We start from the raw sequence: 19,777 nt of genomic DNA, 5'->3' as shown, positions 1-19,777 counted from the left end.
TATCAAATTCAGATTTTTGGAGATTGATGTTACCTATTCCGTTGGTGATGCTCAAATATTAGTATTAAGAAGCCATTTGGAAAATACGCCAGGCAGTGAAGATCACCCAGCAAACAAAATGGAAAAAAGGAAAACGAGAACTAAACTTCATAATGTTTAACGAGAACTAAACTATTGTATATACTACACCAAAAAATTTAGTTCACTAGCTATAGTTTAATTTGCTTTTTTCGTTGCGAGACGTAGAATTTGAAATTTGAACTTACATGTTTACGAAGTGATATATCACATGTTAATACATCTTTTTAAATTTTTTCATAACCATTTGAATGACATGTAAATAACGAGAAAATATCCCTTCGAGGGATCAAAATCCACTCCCATAAAATAGAGGGAGTAGTAAATTTTCAATTATAAAATTAATTTAGTACTCTTAATATATATCTCAAATAGTTGGAGCTAGCAAATTTAGTTATACCTCCTGATGCCTCTCAAAGGAGTCAAGGACGTACAGTAAAAATACTAAAATGACTTATCAAAGAATAGAGAAGTTTGAGAAGAATAGGGACTGAAAACTTCTCCATTGGCCATTGCATTGACCAAGAGTATTGCATTTTCCTCATATCACCAATACATCCAAGCAGAAAACATAAACAGATGAAGCCTCAAAACATCCGCTCTTCAGGATATATTCCCTCCTTTTTCACACATTGTCTATCGGCGCGTGAGTGACATTGTTTGCCAGCCAGATTAATCAATTACAGTGTAATTGCTGAAGGTGGCAACTTGCCTTTTTGACGACCTGACAATAAAAAAGAAAAAGAAAAAAAAATACAGTGACAATACTTAACCAAAATCACTAAAAAAGAAACCTACTTACTCCGTTTCATATTATAAATTAAACTTTCTAGCATTGTCCACATTCATATATATATATATATATTAATAAATCTTGATATATATATATGCCTATTCGTTAACATCTATATAAATATGAGTAATGCTAAAAATCATTGAATCGAACATATGAGTCGATCGATCATGTACCTGGGAGAAAGAAGCTCATGTAAGGAAGAACACAAGAGGCGTAGCACTCGTCCAACACCTTCGTCACCTTGAGTGTGCTGAGCTCAATCTGCTGGACAACCTGGGCACCATCATACGTAGTGTCCACGAACACCATGTCGGTGCCCTCCGCGAAGCCCAACAGACGAGGTCGCATGGCGTCGCCGGGAATCACGAGGTCGAGGTCGATCACCCTGAGCTGCACCCACGCCGCCGCCGCCGTCGCCGACACCGGCTTCCACGACCAGAGTTGGAGGGAGTGACCTGAGACCAAGCGGGCGAGCCCCATCCCGCCGTCCTCCGTCGTCATGAGGAGATGATTCTCAAAGTCGTCGTCGTCTATCTCCGGCGAGGCGATCACCGTCAGGTCCAGCTTGCGCAGGTCGTAGCGCAGGATGTTCCTACCGTGCCAGGTGAGGAAGTAGACGGCGCCGTCGCCGGCGAGGACGCTGGGCTTGGGGAAGGGTTCGGCGTTGTGGTGGCGAACAGTGGAAGGCGCGCTCCATGTTCCGGTCTCCGACGAGTACAGCCATGCCGACGTCGGCGACGTGATCTCCTCCTCCTCCCCCTCCATGACATAGTTGGCGACGAAGGCCACGGCGAAGGGGCCGCCATGGCAGCCGCCGTGGTCGCAGCCGGACACGGCGCACAGCACCGCACTGGCTTCGATGTTGGTGCGCAAGGCAAGGGTGTCAGCAGGCGAGCGCAGCCGCTGCACGTCGCCCGACATGGGATCCCAGACGGTGAGCTCGTCGTCGCCGGAGTCGGAGATGCACCAGATGTGCGGAAGAGGGCGCGGCCGTGGCGGCAGTCCATGGGCTTCCAGCCATCGTGGTCGAGATCGGCAGGGCGGAATGCGGTTGTCGGGGCGAACCGGGCCAAGGGGGAGCCGGCGTCGTAGATGAAGTCCAGCCGCGGAGGCGCTCGGCGGCGGTGGAACGCGCGGTAGCGGCGGAGGAAGCCGGCGTCGGCGAGGAGGTGGCGCCAGTGCTTGCAGACGGCGGACGCGCGGGCGGCGCACGAGGGATCGTCCAGCGGGAGACGGAGGAGGATCTCTTCCACGACGTCGTCCATTACATGTCGCAGCGAGGAGATCCGATCAGTATACCGAGGAACGGAACCTATTGACAAATTTTGTACTTTCAGGCTTTCACAGATCTCATCTTTTTTTTAAGCAATTTTTTTTATATGCAATATTTTCTCGATCCATTCTGGTGGATCAATCGGAACTAGAGTAGAGATAAGATTTATCTCCTCCTAGAACCCCTATATATATAAGGACAAAGTGAGACATCTAAAGTTGTCATGTACTCCAGACGAGATATATAATGAAGACATAGCTCTTCTCTATATATGTTTTCATTGTCTACTTCTGCAATGTTCTTGAGGGTAAAAAGAAAGGCACGGGTGTTTTACATCATCTCACGTCTCTACTACTATAGAAGGGATAGGGAACAGATCCGGTGATCCGCTAATAGACGCGTGGTTTACAACATGTTATCACTTTAATTTGACTAGAAAAAATGCTCGTGCGTTGCAATGGCTGAAGTCTATTCTAATTTTATTATTGTTATATGGTTTAGTTAAGATGAAATTCACTGTAGGAGTTCGCTTGGATATATATTTTTTTAGAAAATCATCAGCTACAGTTAGGAGTCCGATCGTCTCAAGTTAGCATGCGAGTTTTTTTAAACAGATTTCTTATATGATTCCTTCTATATTACCAAAAGTAAACGATCTTAGAAACTGTCACACCCCAATCTGGCATCGCCGTACAACGGCACCTAACAGGAGCGTGTCGTAGGAAAAACGGTGTGAACCGCTTCCTACGAAACCGCGATCTCAGTACCAGTCCCAGGACATAGCGCTGGTACCCATGGTGACAAATATGAATCATTGCAATCTTTAAAATAAATAGAGGACTTATTTACCTTAACTTAGGTTGCAGCTCAGAACAGCCCGAGAATGCAACCGACGACGCAGACGAGGAAACACCAACAACAGCAGCAGCAGCGGAACCAATGGACTAACACCCAACACCATAGGCGACGGCTGGGAACCAGGACGAAACCCTAATCTTCACTTCACTTCATCTTCACTTAAAGGCAGAGGAACTATATATATATATATTTATATAGAGCAAGGGTGAGTACTTTCGTACTCAGCAAGTCACGGGAATTTAGGTGTTTAATGCAAGCTTGGAAGAGAGGCAAGGTTGTTTTGCAAATCCTTTGTTTGAAATCATTTTTGAAATCACTAAGTGATTTATTTCTTTTTAACTTTGGGTCGAAAGGAGACTTTCATCTCGATTCGACTTAAGAGATGCTTTTCAACAACGCAATTGATAATGTACCGACCTCCTGGGTCAGATCATTACTTCTCGGCTCCCGGAGCCATTTCACTTGATTAAGCGGCTCCTAGAGCCTTTTTCATTTTCTCGGACTCCCAGAGTCCAGCTGCCCAGCAGCACAACAATCCGCTTCCACTCAGGAAGCCTAGTCTATGATGCCCGCAGACATCCTGAATCACACAGATTCGTTTCCGACCACTCAGGTCATCCATCTGCCACATAGGCTGATTCTGGTAATGATTCCCACACCACAACAACTTTTCACAAAGCACAGGCAATCAAATCTACGCAACGGGAACCACCTCACATCCGCCCATGACCGTGGGCACGGCTGTTCGAACAGTTAGTTAACCTCTGCAGAGGGGTACACTTTACCCACAAGACACGAACTTATTCCAGACACTGGCCGGTGTCAGAGGTTCGCGACAAAGCCTTTCCCAAGCCGACCCAGGGATACCTCATGCCACATAGAAGGATCAAATCCTCACATAAACATAGGCCATTTTAGGCGTTCACAAATCAAACTCCAACCACCTCGATCTTTAATTCAGCAAGCTTCTCGTTCTTGCATTACCAGGAACCCGGTTTGGCTCCAACCGACCCCGCCCTGGCGTTCCCAACTATTGGCATGCGAGGTTTCCCTGAATCGACTAGTTACTTAGCCAGGGTGTCCCATTCCACCTTGTGGTTGCACTTTGATTATGTTCGATGAGTTTCCCACAGGAATCGGTCCTTAGATGCGAATACGGGACAGTGCCACATAGGCACAACCCCCGCATCGTGAGTTTTCACAATTCATTTTATTTTCAAACACACCGACACCACATGTCGGGTTTTGAAGGCTTCACAAACCCATTTCCCAAGTTTTCGACAAATAACGTTATATGTGGGATATTTGGTATACGTGCTCAGAGAGCACGAATACCGAGGTACCACAAGGGTGGAGCGACAAGGAATCAGGGTAGTACGACCTACGGAAATTAGTGCAACTACTGGGTAGGTCCGTCGGTTTGGCACGCAAACCGAGGCCAAGCAAGTTAAGTGTGTGATTCTAATAATGCAAGTTGCAAACAAAATAATAATGAATTTTCAATTATAGGGGCAATTGATCAAAGGGTGACTTGCCTTGCTCAAGGTCTTCACGAAGCATCACGAATCTTCGAGAAAACCACGATCGACGAAAAATCCGGTAACCACAACTATACGCAAACAATCGAAAACCTAAACAAAAGACCAAAATAAAGGTCCTATTTAGACTAAATAATAGTGCCATTAAATAGATCTCAACTTTACGGAAATACTGGAAGCTGAACGGAGTCAATCGGAGTTACGGATCGAGATATATGAATTTTGGAAGCTCGAATGGGATTTTCCGGACAAGGAAATGATTTATCGAAATTTTCTAGATTACGAGAAATGGTTTATGGAATTTATAGAAATAATATTCTCAAGAATATTATTGATGGTCATTGATATGAGGGACCAAAGGAAATGATTCATGGAATAAAGAATTGATTTATGGAACGAGGGAAAAGGATTTAATAATCCCTTTGGAAACGAAAAGGAAGGAGGGATGTCAATCAGACTTCCTCGGGTGGCATTGGTGTGGCCCAAGGGGATTTGCATGCGCGGCCGAGCTGATTGGGCCGGACGCGGGCTCTAGGAGGCGGCCCAATGGGGCTCAGGTGGGGAGAGAGAGGCGGTCCGGTGGACCGGATCCACCGCGTGGGGTCCAGGGATGGGGCCCACATGGCGGCAGCCTGGTCCACGAGGAACAGGTGCACGCGAGAGGCGCGGGGTGGGTCAGGGGACCGGGAGACCTTGATCGGTCTCTGCGGGGCCGGGCAGGTAGACGTGGCGTCCACGTGGACAGCCACGTTGGCATGGGCAAGGGAGGAGGCCGGCGGGTGGCGGCGAGCGGCGCATACCGGCGGGTGGCGGCGAACCTGGAGGGGCGGCGTGCACTGGAAGCAAGTGGAGGTCAAGGGGAACTGGTTCAACGGTGTGGATCATGGAGAGGCGGCGCGACGGCGGCCATGCGACGGCGGGATGGGTGGCACAGCGCGGGCGCGGCCGGCGAGGCGGGCGGCCGCGGCGGCGCGCCGGGGAGGTTCGAGGAGGTTCGGGGATGGTGGCGGCGCCGGGAATCAAGGAGACGAGGGAGGCCGACGGCGGAACGCAACTGCGCACGGCGGCGGTGAAAAAGGCGGGTGGCGAGGGAGTGAGAGGGGAGGCGGCCATGGCGGCGCGGCGCGTAAGCGAGTGGGAAGGCCGGCGGCGAAAATAGAGCAACGGCGACGACCCAACTCCATAATCTCCCGTGTAAATGAGCATGCCCAGAGAATTTATGCCGTTTACAGGGGAGAAGGGGAGCGGAGCTCACCGGGAAGGAAGGAACGCGCCGGCGGCAGGGATGTCCTCGGCGGGTTCGACGCTGAGGCGGGACGGATGGCGTTGTCTGCTCGTGGCGGGACGGTCGCCGCGACGGCGCGGCCGGGGAAGAAGAGGGGGCGCGAGGATGGGGCGGTCGGCACCACGGAGTGCCTCGGCTTCTCGTGCTTGTCGGCAGAAGGAGCGGCGACGGTGGCGAGCAGCCGGGTAGCAACGATGGCGCGGTAGCGGTGGAGAGTGAAGCGGGAGGGATTGAGAGGGGGACTCGGTTTTATAGTGGAGGCGATGTCGGTTTGGGAGGCATGGGTGAGTTGGTTGGTGCTCGGCTGGTGATCACGGGCGACGCGAGAACGGTGGACGACGAGGATGCGTTGGGCGGCGAAGGCGGTGGATCGGACGGCGAAAATCGAATCCCGGGAGCGGGAGGAGCTGCGCGGCATGGTCAAAGTGGAAAAGGAGGGGAAAAGGGAGCTCTGCTCCTTGCCGATTTGGGCGTGCAAAAGGGAGGAGAGAGGGCGCGTGAGAGAGGCGCTCTGCCTCTCGGTTTTGGAAGCACGCGGCGTGGTGCGACAGCGGTAGCAGGACTGTGGGGGTCGGCGGCAGCGCAGCGCATGCGTGGCAGGGCTGACGGCGGCAGCGTCCGGGCGACGACCACCACAAGGGCATGCGCGCGCGGGAAACGGCGGAGGCGGTGAAAATCGAATGGCAGCGGCGGGAGGGTTCAAACCGCGGCGGTAGGAATCGGCAAGGCGGCGGTGGTCGACAGGTGAGAGAGAGAGAAAGAGAGACGACGCTCTCTCGGGCGGCGCACATGCACAGCACGTGCAAGGAGGAGTGAGGAGATAGGCAGAGGGGAGATGGGCCGAGAGGGAACATGATCGGCCCACAAAACTTGAGGGAGGCAAAATAGACTTTATCAGAGGGATTGAATGGTTGAGGTTAGGGTTTGGATTCGAATTCAAAATTTGATATTCGAACTCGAGGGTTTAGGGTGGAATCAAGGGAGACTCGCGGAGAAGTCAAGGAAGAGATTCAAAATGAGATTTTGATATTTTTGGGAACGGGGACATGTATTTGGCGAGGATTTCAAGATAGGATTTGAATTTTGGAATTTCATTTGGAGACTTGAATCGGAATTGGAATCTTGAGGTGGGCGATTTTGATGGCGACGAGAGGGAACAACGATGGAGATTGAATTGAGATCCATGGCACGACTTAAACTCACACTCAAAGAACGAAATTTTCGCAATTAGGATTTTGCCGAATTAGTTTTTAACGTCTGACGAAAAGCGGAGCGTTATAGAAACCGACTCAAATACGGATATGTATTTCCAAAAGCAAAAAAAAATTAAAAACCGACTCATACACGGATGACGTACCAAAATACCGGCAAAAACATCTTCAATTTTTATAATAGTTCTCTATATAGATTAAAACCAAAACATAAAATTAAAACCGACTAAACAGGGATGACGAACCGCGGAAAAATCTTCAATTTTTATAACCGACTTAAACACGGATGACGGACCGCGAAAACATGTTCAATTTTTATAAGGGAAAAGTACACCGAAGGTCCCTCAACTTGTCATCGAGTTACGAAATCGTCCTCAAACCGCAAAACCGGGTATATGACATCCCTCAACTTACAAAACCGTTCACTTTAGGTCTTTCGGTGGTTTTGATCCCGGTTTTATCTGACGTGGCGGCTGAGTCAGCGTGGGACCCACGTGGGCTCCACATGTCAGGCTGCCACGTCACACACCCCTCTCTCTCTTTCCCCTCCTCTCCCTTCCCCCTTTCTCTCTCACTTTTCACCTCAATGGGCATCCGGCCGGCGACGTGGGAGAAGGGTAGGGTGGCGGCGGCGGGAGCACAGGGGGAGCATGGCGGCGGCGGCGGCCTCCGGTCTCCCCGACCTCAGCCCGTCTTCAACACCGAGTGCCGCCGCCGTTCTTCTCCCCTGCCGGCCACCGGCCACGCCATGAGCCACCAAGGTCGGGGACGCGGCGGCCGAGCATGGAGGAGCGAAGGGTCGAAGCGAAGCCCGTCGGTGCAGCGGTGAAGAGGAACCCATTGAAGAGTGCTAGGACCACGTGGGCGCCGACGTGCACTTGGTCTCGGTGAAGAAAACAGGGAAGCCGTCATCCCCGTAGCCAGGCCGCCTCCACGGCGCCCGCTCCACCTCCACAACCATCGCTGCGACGCCCGCCTCCATGCCAACCGCCGCGGCGCCCGCCTCCACATCCACTGCCGCGACGCACGCCTCCATGCCAACCGCCGCGGTGCCCGCGTCTGCACTCACCGCCGCAGCGCCCGGCCTCGCCTTTGCCTCTGCGCCCACCACCGCAATGCCCACAGCGGCACCCGTCGACGCCCACCACTGCGTCGCCTGGCCCCGCCTCCGCCGACTCGTCGCCCCCCGCAGCGACGCCCGTCGACGCCTACCGCCGCGTCGCCCGGCTCTGCCTCCGCCGCCTCTGTTGCCCCCTGCCGCGGCGCCAGTCGACGCCTACCATTGCGTCGGCCGGCCCCGCCTCGTCGCCCCCCGCAGCGGCGCCCGTCGACGCCCACTGCCGCGTCGGCTGGCTCCGCCTCTGCCGCCTCTGTCGCCCCCGGCCGCGGCGCCCGTAGACGCCTACCGCCGCGTCACCCGGCCCTGCCACCGCCGCCTCTATCGCCCCCCGCAGCGGCGCCCGTCGTCACCCACCGCCACGTCGCCCGGCCCTGCCTCCGCCGCCTCATCGCCCGCCACCGGACCTCCTCTCCCACCTTGCCCCGACGACCCTCTTCCCACCTGCCGGCTGGCTTTCCGTTGAGGAGAAAATTGAGAGAGAGAGGAGGAGGAAGAGGAAGGGAGAGGAGAGGGGAAAGAGAGAGAGGGGGTGTGACGTGGCAGCCTGACATGTGGAGCCCACGTGGGTCCCACGCTGACTCAGCCGCCACGTCAGACAAAACCGGGATCAAAACTGCCGAAGGACCTAAAGTGAACGGTTTCATAAGTTGAGGGATGTCATATACCCAGTTTTGCGGTTTGGGGACGATTTCGTAACTCGATGACAAGTTGAGGGACCGTACTTTTCCCTTTTTATAATAGTAGAGATAGAGATAGAGATAGAGAAGAGAAGAGAGAGATTTGCTAGCTCTTCCAGGCAGGCGGCCCTTGGCTGGGCCGAGTGAGAGAGAGGGGAAAGGGCTGGGCTGTTGAGGTTGAGGCCCAAGCGGAGGGGGAAGGAAGGGGAGAAAGGATTGGGCTGGGGAGAAGTGACGGAGGTAGTGGGCCGGTGAGGGAAGTAGAGGGAAGAAGGAGATGGGTTGGAGTGTGACCCAATTGCAGTGTTCCTTCATATTTTCCACAGGGAATTGTTTGGTGAATGTTTGAATATTTGTTGAGAGGAGATTTGCACGCAAATTGGATATTTGAGTTCCAATAATTCCAGGATCTCAGAGAAGAGAATTTCAGCTGTATTTTTGTGGTATATACCCATAAATACCATCAGATAAGATGAGTTCACGCCGGCAATCCTCTGATCTGTTTGTGTACAAAGATCGTCAATACAGCGAATATAAACAACATTGACAGCGATCGAATCGTAATAGGCCTTGCAAGTTTAGCAACGCTGATACGGTATCACTGGCAGATTTCAAACGGGGAAATACTATGATCAGATCCAATTGAGTTGGATGGTAGTCCACCATGAACTCACTCAACAATCAAGTCAACCATCAATTTAAGACACGGTTTGAGCTCTGAAAAGGTAAAAGGTTCATGCAATCCCTATTGGCAGTTCTTCTGAGAAAATGGACATGCAGCAGTACATATTAAGCAAGACAGGATTGTGGCACCGAATAGATTCCGTTAAGTTACTACCTAGGGTAAAATGCATTACTTTGATACAGAATCATCGCCCTCTTGTGCTGGGGTATGAACATCTGAGTTGTTGTTGCTGCTATCACCTTTTACTGAGAGCGAATCAGCTGCAGCTCTCTTGGGAGGAGGTTCAGCAGAGATTGGCTTGATATTAGCACGTTTGATACCTCTACCAACAACCCCAAGATCGGTTACAGTGCTTCCAGTACTTCCGGTTGTAGCTGCCGTAGACAGAGTTGACGAATCAAAGCCGTTGCTTGATCCAGCCATCTGTGAAGAAGAATTGAAAGAAGCAGCCGCTGGCATGGTGTCAGTAGCATTCTGTTCACCACCTGCCTTTGAGGCAATCCTCTTCATAATCTCATCCATAACAGAGCTTGGGGTAGACATTGCTTGTTCCAAGTCTTCCAGCTGAATTCAAACAATTCATACATATTCAAGAACAAAATGAAGTTGGCAATGTGAAAGGCGTATTTGTATGAAGAAAATAATAAAGCTTATTTTCACAAATGAACGTATTTAGCATTCATATATGAAAGAAGAAAATAAGATGGCAATGTCAAAGGAGTATTCATATAGACAAAATCAAGTTTATTTTACCTTCTTCTCAAGTTCACTCAAAATGCCACTGAGCTGCTCTATCTCACCCTCAGGAGCGGACTTTTCTGAGCCTCCATCAGCAGCTGATGCGTTATCATCTTTACCAGCCAACAAAGCATCTTTGTCATTTTTTAGGCTTTGTATGCGTGACTTGCATAATGAAACAGCCTTAGCGCAATATGGAATTGCATCTGAAATCTTCGACACCAACTCATAGACCAAACATATGCGGAAGTTTCTAGGACTGAATTAAGGCAAGCAAAGGAATAAAAACTGAAAATAAAAGATACTAGTGTCACCTTTCCTATGAACTGGATACCACAGTTCATGTCCACATTTAGACAAACACGTACATGTAAGAAAATGAAGGTAACCATGCAGATTTGGGTGGAACTCCCATTGAAAATATACATGTATAACAATATTTAAAACACACCTTCAGCTGCCTAACTCTTAAGTCGAGAAGGATGCAGGTTGCAGGCACTACAGCATTGGGTTGCAAATGCTGTTTTATACTTGCTATATGGCAGAAGGATGCAGGTTGCAGGCAGATAATTTGGTAGTATTATGTTTACCAAACAAGAAGGATACAGATCAATAATTCGACGATGATCAGGCTCAAACAATTTCTCCAATATGGCTAAAGCTTTAAAGTAGTCACCGAGTGAGTTATCAATGTCCTCTGAAAATGAAATATGGGGCATTAGCACCAAAACCATTTACCATCAAAACTAGAGAGTAACTAAGATAGTGGAGACAGACCTCTTTCCATGGAGACTTCAGCTAGAGCAGAAAAGATTTTTGCTTTCTCCAAAGTGTCATCTGGGCTCTTCTCAACTATAGCCCTTGCAATATCCAACATTTTCCAGGCCTGATCCAAATCAGAATCATCTTCATCTCCCACCATCTCATCATCATCCTTGTCACTGTCACCGTTTTCCTCCTCTTGACCTTTTCCATTTGAGTTTTGCCCTAACCAACAACTATATCAGTACTTACCACAGAAACCAGGAAGAAAAGCACATGGAGTGTGGCCATCATTTATTATAGTACAATAGCAACCTGCTACAGGGAGCAGTTAGATGCATATAGATGCACAAATGATCCCACCCAACCAAATAGTGACCAATAAGTTTGTTCAATTAAAATTAAACTAGTAAGGTTTCTTATAGAAACGCAAGACCAATTATTTAATCTTGAGCAAAGTAAGAAGAACTATTTACATTATTACACGCTACTATAATTACTCAAATAAAGGAAACTCGTAAATTTGCAAAAGCATCCTGTGAAGTGCTTAATCTGTTTAAGCTGCCATTTCTATTCCAAGTGCACAAGTAAGAAAGGAATACAGATAAATAAACCTAGGTGTATTCAAAATATGGCCTGGCCATATAATGGTTTTTTACAAACCGCAAAACATTTTTTCTGCCTCTGGAATCACGCATTATCAATAGCACAAAATATAATTGCCCTTTCAGACCAACCAATATATCCACTGTGACCAAATGGCCTCCTATGGAATGATAATGATAATTTGACTAATGGAGGAAATAAGTCTGAACACTTTCCAAAAAATACCATTACTTTATAACAAGAACATATTAATGATATTGTTTTTATGCATAGTATATAAGAACAGGGTAAGACAAAAGGCCATAAGTGTACAATAACAACTACATAGGTACATGGTACAATAATGGTATACCTTCTTCAGCATCAGCTTTATCCGTGGATGGAGCATCCTCAGTATTGCTGCCGGGGGTCTTTGAGCTTCCACTATCATCCTTGTTAGTAGTACTCTTCATGGACTCCTTATTAGATGAACTCTTGGGAACATTACCCAAAGGATCAGCCTCATCCTGAGCTTTGTATAGCAAGGCACATCCATACTTAAAATATGTGCTAACACATTCCGGAGCAAGTTCTCCATGATGTGCAACCCTGATGACAACAAAAGGCATAAATTTGTTAGGGCGCAAGCACTGAAGTTATAGTACAAGTTCATTGAGTCATAATGTAAACTGAGATGGATCAGTAGTTCGAGATTGGTAGCTGCTCTGTCTATTTACCAAGCACAACCACAAACTAATATAACTTGACCTCAGTGAAATATTTCCAACTAGTCAGTAGTGGAGCAGCATACATACATATTTCTGAGATATCAAGAATTGAGTAATCGCACTTTGCTGCTATGGTAGTCGCAATTCACACACAATAACAAGAGATAAAACAAACTCCTAGCTAGTGCTATCAATTAACACGAGGCTAAGAGGAGAATTGACTGATTCCTCAACATGATAGCCCAATCCATTGCGCCACGTTGCTAAACAAGAGAAACCCAATCGCCAATCATGGCCTCCAGCTTGCTGTAGAACCTCATAAACCCTACCCGACTCACCTCCCCAATTACACAAGACAAAATAACAAACAGCTTGCTGTAGAACCTCATAAACCCTACCCGACTCACCTCCCCAATTACACAAGGCAAAATAACAAACTCCACATGACAGCAACAACACAATCAAATCCACAGCATCACTGAACCAAATATTACGTTATTCCCCCACATCGAACCAGCCAGGTCGGGAAATGGAACCGTAGAAGCGGAGGGGGTGTAGCGGAGAAAGCCCCTCACCTGATCTCGAGGGCGCGGCTGAGGCAGTCGACGGCGTCGACGAAGTCCCCCTCCTCGATGGCCTTGGACCCCCTCTCGAACAGCTCCTCCGCCCGCTCTAGGGTTTTCACCTCCTCCTCCCCCTCCCCCTCCGCCTCCATCTCCTCGCCCGCCCCGGCCTCCTCGCTAGGGTTCGGCGGTGACGGCGGCGGGTCGCGCTGCTCGTCTCGCGGCGCCTCCACGTTCTCCGACGAGGAGGCCATGGGCTGCGGCGGCGGCGGCGGCGGAAGCAGCGAGTGGAGAGAGAGAGAGAGAGAGAGAGAGAGAGAGAGAGGGGAAGGAAATGGGGAAATTTTGGGGTCGGAAGCGCGAATTCTCGGGGATATGTAGGAGTTGCCGCCAACGGGTTCCGCGTATTGGGACTGGGCCTACTTGGGCCTACATGGCTGCAATAGTGGGCCTAGTTGGGCTTTCCAACTTAGGCCCAAATCTTGTTCATGCCATTTTAATCCTCGTTTCGTTTGTTTTTTTTTATTTTTAGAGAAGGGTTTTTTTTACGGCGAATTTGAACTCAAACCTTATAATGCTATTCAAGTCACTACAACCACTATACTACATGCGCTTTCGCATGTTTCATTTGGAATGGACTCCAAGGACAAAATTTGTGAGAATTTTATGCAAATTTGATCGATTTCTACGCTAATATTTTATATAGAAACTTTTTTTTTCAAAAAAAACACCGTTTAGCAGTCTGAAAAGCGTGCGCGTGGAAAACGAGGGAGAGGGGTTGAGAAGAGGCTCAAACGAACACAGCCTTATTCAGTTTGGCAATGTTCTGGAATCTGGAGGGATGCCCAAATTTCGCCAAAATACTGTATCTTTGGTTCATCTCAAATTTTCAGATGTCTTTTTTTTTTCTGTTGATGTTTGCTTTGTTATTGAATAAAATTTGGTGGATTCAAATAGGCTGCTAAATCAGATGTGAAAGTTGCTCATGGTCTAGGACTGGAAAAAAAACAAAATTAAAGATGTCAACGCAAAAAACGTGTTGCCAACTTGCTTGCAACGAGAGCCAACACGGGAGTAGAACTGATACATGTATCTCAAAGTAATAGCGAAATCAAATCAAATTAACTCAAATTCCTATATCTATAAGAGATCTCGAATAATCTCATCCATGATCCATGTATACATCTCGTTCGCTGCAGCGATTATACATATCAAAAGTATAAAACATGAACTAAAAAGAAATACTCCAATTTGGAATATAATCAGTGGCCGAAGCAGTCGACGAGGATGGACAGGGCGGTCTCTGCGCCCAAGCCGCCGCCGCCACCACCAGCCGCCGAGCTCGCCGGCGGCGGCATGGCACCATCGCCGCCGCCGCCGCAGTCGAGCCCTTTGTCTGACACCGATCCATCGCTTGGCGGCGACGGCGACGGCGCCGATCTGATGGCCTCGAGGATCTTGCTGCAGCTCCGTATCCTCCCGGCCAGCTCCGACGACCAAGCATCCATCAGTCTCGATGCAGGCTGAGGAGATCGAATTTTGAACTGAATTAGCAACAAAAGATGGAACTTTTGAGCCGGATTCGAGCTTCTTCTCGGGCTCTCCCTTTCTTTTTCAGTACAGGAGGGGGGACAAAGAGGAAGATATGAAAGCGTGGTCGGCACCAGCAAAGCAGGAGGAGACATCAGACGGGTGGATTTATATAATAAGAGGAGAGGAGAATTGAAGTCAGAGAAGGCGAATCAGGGGACATGCCTCTGGTTTTGGAGTAGTTTAGCCCACTGAATGTCTCTGAATTGGAAATCTGGAAGTCTTGCATGACTTTTTGATTTCTGATGACACCTACGTGGACGATTTCCAAGCCAAATATTCTACTCTCCACTTGAGTTGACTGTTCATCGGTTTGCAGAAATGGAACCAATGCTTTCGATTGCATTGTTCTTGTCGTCGCTTCAATGTTTTCAGTACTTCATTCAGTATATAGTGCAGAAGAGAATGTGCTGCTAATCTCATCCTTTCTTTGATCTTAATCAGTCTATATGTATCTAGCAGTGCAAATTGATTGATTATCTCTTTCCCTATTACTTCCTGATGGCTAGATGTACAGGTTCAGGTTGTCGGCGAGCTGAAACCTACAAGAATAGATAGGTTTCTCTTCTGATGTTCACAAGGAATCAAGAACAGTGGCGTCGATCACAATCTTCGCCGTGCAGAGGACAGAGGTTTCTATGGCTTGCCGTGCCCGACCTGTCGGAGTTCGTCAATTTCATGGGATTCGGTCAGATTCATCGGGTAAATTGCATGCGAATTTGCTCCCTGATCGATTGGTTGCATTCGTTCGTCTTCAGGAAAAGAAAAGAAAAGAAAAAACAATCCCCTCTTATGGAATCACCGAACTCGCCACGCTCTGCTCTCTATTTGTTTGGCTGTCGGAATATTTATCTCCGACCCTCCTAGTAGAATTCTTTTTTTAAAAAAAAAACAATTATAGGTGCTCTTATGCAGAAGTGAGCTGCGCGAAAAAAAAATAAAATGAGGCACTCTTCTTCTGCTGCAGGTCGCCCTGGGTGATGATGGGTCGATCACAATCTTGCTGCCGTGCAGCTGTTCCAAAAAAAAAAAAAACGAGATTTGGATGGAGAGACGTTACTTCAAATATTTTTTTAAGAAGAAATAGTGAGTGTGTTGGGAATTGAGCCGCTTGTCGTTGCATCTCCCGTGCAGCTGTTCCAATTGCGCCACCGGAGTCGGCAAGATGGTTTCGACCACGCTAATTGGGTTTTGGTCGATTGCATGCAGGATTGCTCTCTAATCGATTAGTTACATTCGGTTCTCTGCAGGGAGAGAGAAAAATGAAGCGATAAATCATCGTTCCACTAAAAAAAAAAAGGTGAGGGTTAGAGGAGTCGGAGTTTTAATCTCCGAACCCCTTGGTTCGGTTTTTTCTTTTTTTAAGAAAATACACGACCCATTCGTCGGCACGTTTCCTCGCCAATCATCCATGGCGGAGCCGCCGACGTGGTCGCTGCCGCAGAATAATCTGGGATCGATAAGCTGCGCCGGCGAGATCGCCTGGGCATGACGTTTCCTTCCTCGATCTGCATGGAGCACGAGAAAAAGAACGGCAACCTTTCTTCTCCTGCACAAGCAACATTACTGGAAAGTGCTAGTTATAATTTGTTTCATTTTCCAGGGAATCATCATGATGGGAGAGGGACTAATCAAGTCTTTTATTATCTTAATGAACTCTTGATCAAGTCGTACCTCGGTTTAGAATTTCTTTTTTTTTTCTTCTAGAAGGGCCGTGAAATATCAGTGATAGAAGAAACTAGCTAGACCAGTAAAACGTTGGACTTGTTTTCAGAATTTTCATGCCATTGACTGTGCATGGAAATCTGAAATGCCGGGCAACAGGTTGAGTACGAAATAGTAACAGCCAACAGGTTGAGACTAGAGACATAAACTATATATCAATATCATCATCACACTTTCAATGATGGCAAAAGATTAGACAAGAAAAATTCAGATAAAAAGAACGATTACCCATCCAGTGAACGGATTTCTCGCGTAATATTTCAACACCATGTTATTACCAGCTTGCTTATATGCTGAGCTGAACAGACTGTGCTTCACTTTCATGAAACCCCATTGTACATACCAAGTTATTGCTGGCTTAGAAATTAAGACTGAACAAGGCTCATTTCTCATCATGAAGAACTTCCTATCCATTCCCCTTGTTACCCTCATCGATCTCTCTTACATGATCTAGAATTCTAGAATGGTGTTGGCGCTAACTGCACTTCCTTCTCTTTCTGAATCCAGTCTACAATTGAGCGCTGCATCTGGACAGGCGCACGCTCAACCCACAACTTGAGGAACTCAGAGATCACATCTGCCCGGCTCTCCAGATCAAGTTCCTGTCGTCTCGACACAGTTGCTTCCCTAGCAGTGCTCAATGTGCTCGGCATATTCATTCTCGTCTTCCCCAAATGAAAGAATGCAGCTTCATGTTTTGACTTCCAGAGAAGCTGGTGTGCTGTTGCTTCAGAATTCTGATTGATGCTACCTATTGCCTTTGGCAGCATGACCTTGTCTAGCTGTTCCAGGGTAATGTTTCTGTGATACCAAGGCTGCTCCTCGCCATTGATCACCTCTACTGCAGAACTCTCAGCTGCAGGCAGAAGGTCATTTGAAGAGCTATGAGGCAAAAAAAGAACCCCAAGTTTCAGATGTGAAGGCCTTCTTGGATAACATCTTTTTCCTCGTACAGCTGCTCTCTGTTTGTTGTTTTTTCCTTGTATAGCTGCCCTCTGACTGTTGCATCTAAATTGTGTGATTTGACGCTCCAAATACACTTCAATGATTGGTTGAAGAGAAACATCTAGCAGTTCTGCCTTGTCCATGCTGCCACTCCCACACATGCTCTGATCTTGATGTTTGCAGCATACTGGGTTTGGGCGGAACCACTTAGTAGCTATACCATGAATGTTGTCCCAATGGTATGAACGATAATGTGACACCCAGGAGAAGTCTTGTGTAGGGAGCTGAGCAAGTTCCTTCCTAACAGTTTCAGTTGTAGACTTGAAATGAGGGGTAAACCATTGCAAGCACTTAATTATAGTGCCAATTATGTTTGTACTCTCTGAAATTTGTAGCATCATACCGAGGAAAAAGTTATTCTCAGGTGCACTGCAATCGTTGTAAACAAAGATCAACTTAGCTTCTACTCCTCGATCTGCAATGTCATTGGGCCGTATCCAAAACAAATGCTGCTTGTTTCCCTGCACAAATTTGTACTCAAGTGTTTCACCAGCAAGAAGGTGCCCGATAAGAGGGTCAAAGAACAAGTAACGGCGAGGTGTCCCTCCAAACTCCAGAGATTTCAGAAAGTCATCAGCTCCCTTAGCAAACCACTCAAATCTTTGAACAGTTGATCTACTTGGCTCGTCGATATTGCCGTGAAAGATGGATGATATCAGTGATTTGGTGGCACAGGCAATTCGCCTAGGAAAGGAGGAATTCCTTACTTGCTGTTCCTTCTCCTCTTCTTCCTGGACATGCTGCCTGCACTTGCGTAGTGTGTCATCACACTCTTCAGTAGCACGCTTCAGCTTCTTCTGCCAACGCAGCAACGGCTCACTCGTGATCTGCCACTTACTGGATGTCTCAAGTGCAAGCTCCAACTTGATTTGTGCCATCTCCAGCCTCTCCATCAGCTCGTCCGCACTTAATTTTTGCTCATAATTATCAATCATGCCAGATATGATTTTGTTCACTGTCTCAGTAACAATGGCAGAACTGACTATCTCTCCCATCTTCAGTGATCAATCCGCAAGAGCTGCCTCCCTGATCAGCACAGAGCAAAGATGTATCAGTACATTGATCATGATGCCTAATAAAATCAAGAGATAGATCAGTGAATTCCTGATAAGTACTAACGAAGTGCATTGTTGAAGCATATGCAAAGCCCAACCTTTCTGAGTTGAACTAGTAGGAAGTAATGGAGCTACACAGGTGCACCAGAGAGTACCCGGCAGAAGATAACTGGATTGCATGAATTGCACGAAAGTATAAGACTTCAGGGAGGAAAAATAGCAAATTACAGTTGGGTTCTTCTGGAAGTTAGGCTGGTCTAATATGGCACCTGTTGAGAAAACTATTATCGGTGACTTTCAAGTTGATTTGTCACACACAGACAATTTTAAAATCAAAATCTGCTCTCACTGACTGTCCCAATCTTGCGGACTAGCTACTGAAGAAAATTCTCCTCTCGTCACTGTAATCATTTTTCTTATTAGAAACTCCAGCTTCTTGTCTTGACTCTTGACTGAATGGAATCTGGGAATCTGTAAAACTATATTATCGGCGACTTAATTTGTTGGGTCTGAGAAAATTATTATCGGCGACTACGAATTATAGCTGGGAATCTCGGGTTATGTTGCTTGTGTAGTGCGAGTGCCTCTCCCCTGAATAGAACAGCAGTAACTAAAATCAAGCTGGTCGCGAGAGGCGAGGAAACCGAGCCGTACCTTGATCTAGCGCGCCGTGGCCGCCGCGAGGAAGCGGCGGCCTTCTTCCCTCTCCGCATCGCCGGGTCGCCGCACAAGCACGCGTGTATGGTGGCGGCTCACAGTGGAAGCAACAGCGGCATCGGATCGAGGAAGGAAACGCCATTCCGGCACCGCCTTGCGCCGCCGATCCACGAGTGGGCGCGGCCTCGCTGCGGACCCTTCGGCGGCAGAGCAATCCCCGTCTGGCGGCGGAGAGGCCCCGTCCGGCCATGGCGTCAGTGGCGTGCACGGTGGTGGTTGCCATGGTGGTCAGCGACTCAGCGTGGAGACGAAGGTGTCGCTGCGGCCCATATGTGACAGTGAAAACTCGGACAAGCCCACAGAGGCCCAAGTAAAGGCCCATGGGCTGCTTAGGCTGCACAGCGGCCTTCGACTGCGTTCTTTTGGAGGGCCCAAGTATTAACGCATGGTTAATTAGTATTAGCGAAAAAATTGAAAACATGATTAATATGATTTTTTACAACAACTTTTCTATAGAATTATTTTTGCAAAAAACACCGTTTAGTAGTTTGTGAAACGTGCGCGCAGAAAATGAGTCATGAGAGGCAGAGGTTGGGAACATTGAGCGAAGAAAACAACCTTGGCCTACTGCAGAAGTTGGGGCAGAAGCAACACTGGAGTGCTAGTTCTATGTTAGGTTGTTTAATTCGGTTCATTTACCAGTAGATGATCATGATGGGACTAACCAAGGTTTCGGTATCTTAAAATCTTGATCAAATGAAAGCAACCTAGACCACGTAAAACCTTGTCTATTTGAAGAATTTTTCATGAAATGAGCCAATGACTGTCTGATCACCTGATATACCATG

At 47.9% G+C, this 19,777-nt stretch overlaps 3 protein-coding genes across 4 annotated transcripts; all 3 read right to left on the bottom strand.

The window, feature by feature from the left end:
* Positions 1-612: 612 nt before the first annotated feature.
* Positions 613-6,246, bottom strand: LOC127779246 (uncharacterized). Its single transcript, XM_052305980.1, has 4 exons — positions 5,799-6,246; positions 1,842-2,186; positions 1,048-1,728; positions 613-802 (listed from the first exon to the last, which is right to left on the bottom strand). Exons 1-4 carry the CDS (start codon positions 6,244-6,246, stop codon positions 759-761), a joined length of 1,518 nt encoding a protein of 505 aa, XP_052161940.1. The 3' UTR covers positions 613-758.
* Positions 6,247-9,465: 3,219 nt separating this feature from the next.
* Positions 9,466-13,230, bottom strand: LOC127780793 (uncharacterized). Its single transcript, XM_052307763.1, has 6 exons — positions 12,910-13,230; positions 11,980-12,215; positions 11,037-11,246; positions 10,866-10,956; positions 10,275-10,512; positions 9,466-10,085 (listed from the first exon to the last, which is right to left on the bottom strand). Exons 1-6 carry the CDS (start codon positions 13,149-13,151, stop codon positions 9,690-9,692), a joined length of 1,413 nt encoding a protein of 470 aa, XP_052163723.1. The 5' UTR covers positions 13,152-13,230; the 3' UTR covers positions 9,466-9,689.
* A 2,585-nt stretch (positions 13,231-15,815) lies between these two features.
* LOC127778581 (uncharacterized) lies at positions 15,816-19,215 on the bottom strand. Of its 2 annotated transcripts, none has more exons than XM_052305200.1 (2): positions 18,371-18,904; positions 15,816-18,243 (listed from the first exon to the last, which is right to left on the bottom strand). In XM_052305200.1, exon 2 carries the CDS (start codon positions 18,210-18,212, stop codon positions 16,671-16,673), a length of 1,542 nt encoding a protein of 513 aa, XP_052161160.1. In that variant the 5' UTR covers positions 18,213-18,243; positions 18,371-18,904; the 3' UTR covers positions 15,816-16,670. The 2 variants fall into 2 exon arrangements, with proteins under 2 accessions (XP_052161160.1, XP_052161159.1); XM_052305199.1 differs by lacking the exon at positions 18,371-18,904 and adding an exon at positions 18,927-19,215 and having other exon boundaries at positions 15,817-18,243.
* Positions 19,216-19,777: the final 562 nt, after the last annotated feature.

Source organism: Oryza glaberrima, chromosome 7 (genome assembly GCF_000147395.1).
Source record: "Oryza glaberrima chromosome 7, OglaRS2, whole genome shotgun sequence".
Lineage (NCBI taxonomy): Eukaryota > Viridiplantae > Streptophyta > Magnoliopsida > Poales > Poaceae > Oryza > Oryza glaberrima.
This window is presented reverse-complemented; position numbering and strand designations above follow the sequence as displayed.

Bases quoted from the DNA above. Each gene is read 5' to 3' on its own strand.
- LOC127779246 (XM_052305980.1), bottom strand. From the start codon at position 6,246: ATGCCGCGCAGCTCCTCCCGCTCCCGGGATTCGATTTTCGCCGTCCGA. The intron at 2,187-5,798 runs GTGAGCTCCGCT...ATTTGTCAATAG, and splicing joins GGCGCGTTCCTTCCTTCCCG to GTTCCGTTCCTCGGTATACT. The intron at 803-1,047 runs GTACATGATCGA...TTTTATTGTCAG, and splicing joins CATGAGCTTCTTTCTCCCAG to GTCGTCAAAAAGGCAAGTTG.
- LOC127780793 (XM_052307763.1), bottom strand. From the start codon at position 13,151: ATGGCCTCCTCGTCGGAGAACGTGGAGGCGCCGCGAGACGAGCAGCGC. The intron at 10,957-11,036 runs GTCTGTCTCCAC...TTTCATTTTCAG, and splicing joins TGAAGTCTCCATGGAAAGAG to AGGACATTGATAACTCACTC. The intron at 10,086-10,274 runs GTAAAATAAACT...GTTTGAATTCAG, and splicing joins TGAGTGAACTTGAGAAGAAG to CTGGAAGACTTGGAACAAGC.
- LOC127778581 (XM_052305199.1), bottom strand. From the start codon at position 18,212: ATGGGAGAGATAGTCAGTTCTGCCATTGTTACTGAGACAGTGAACAAA.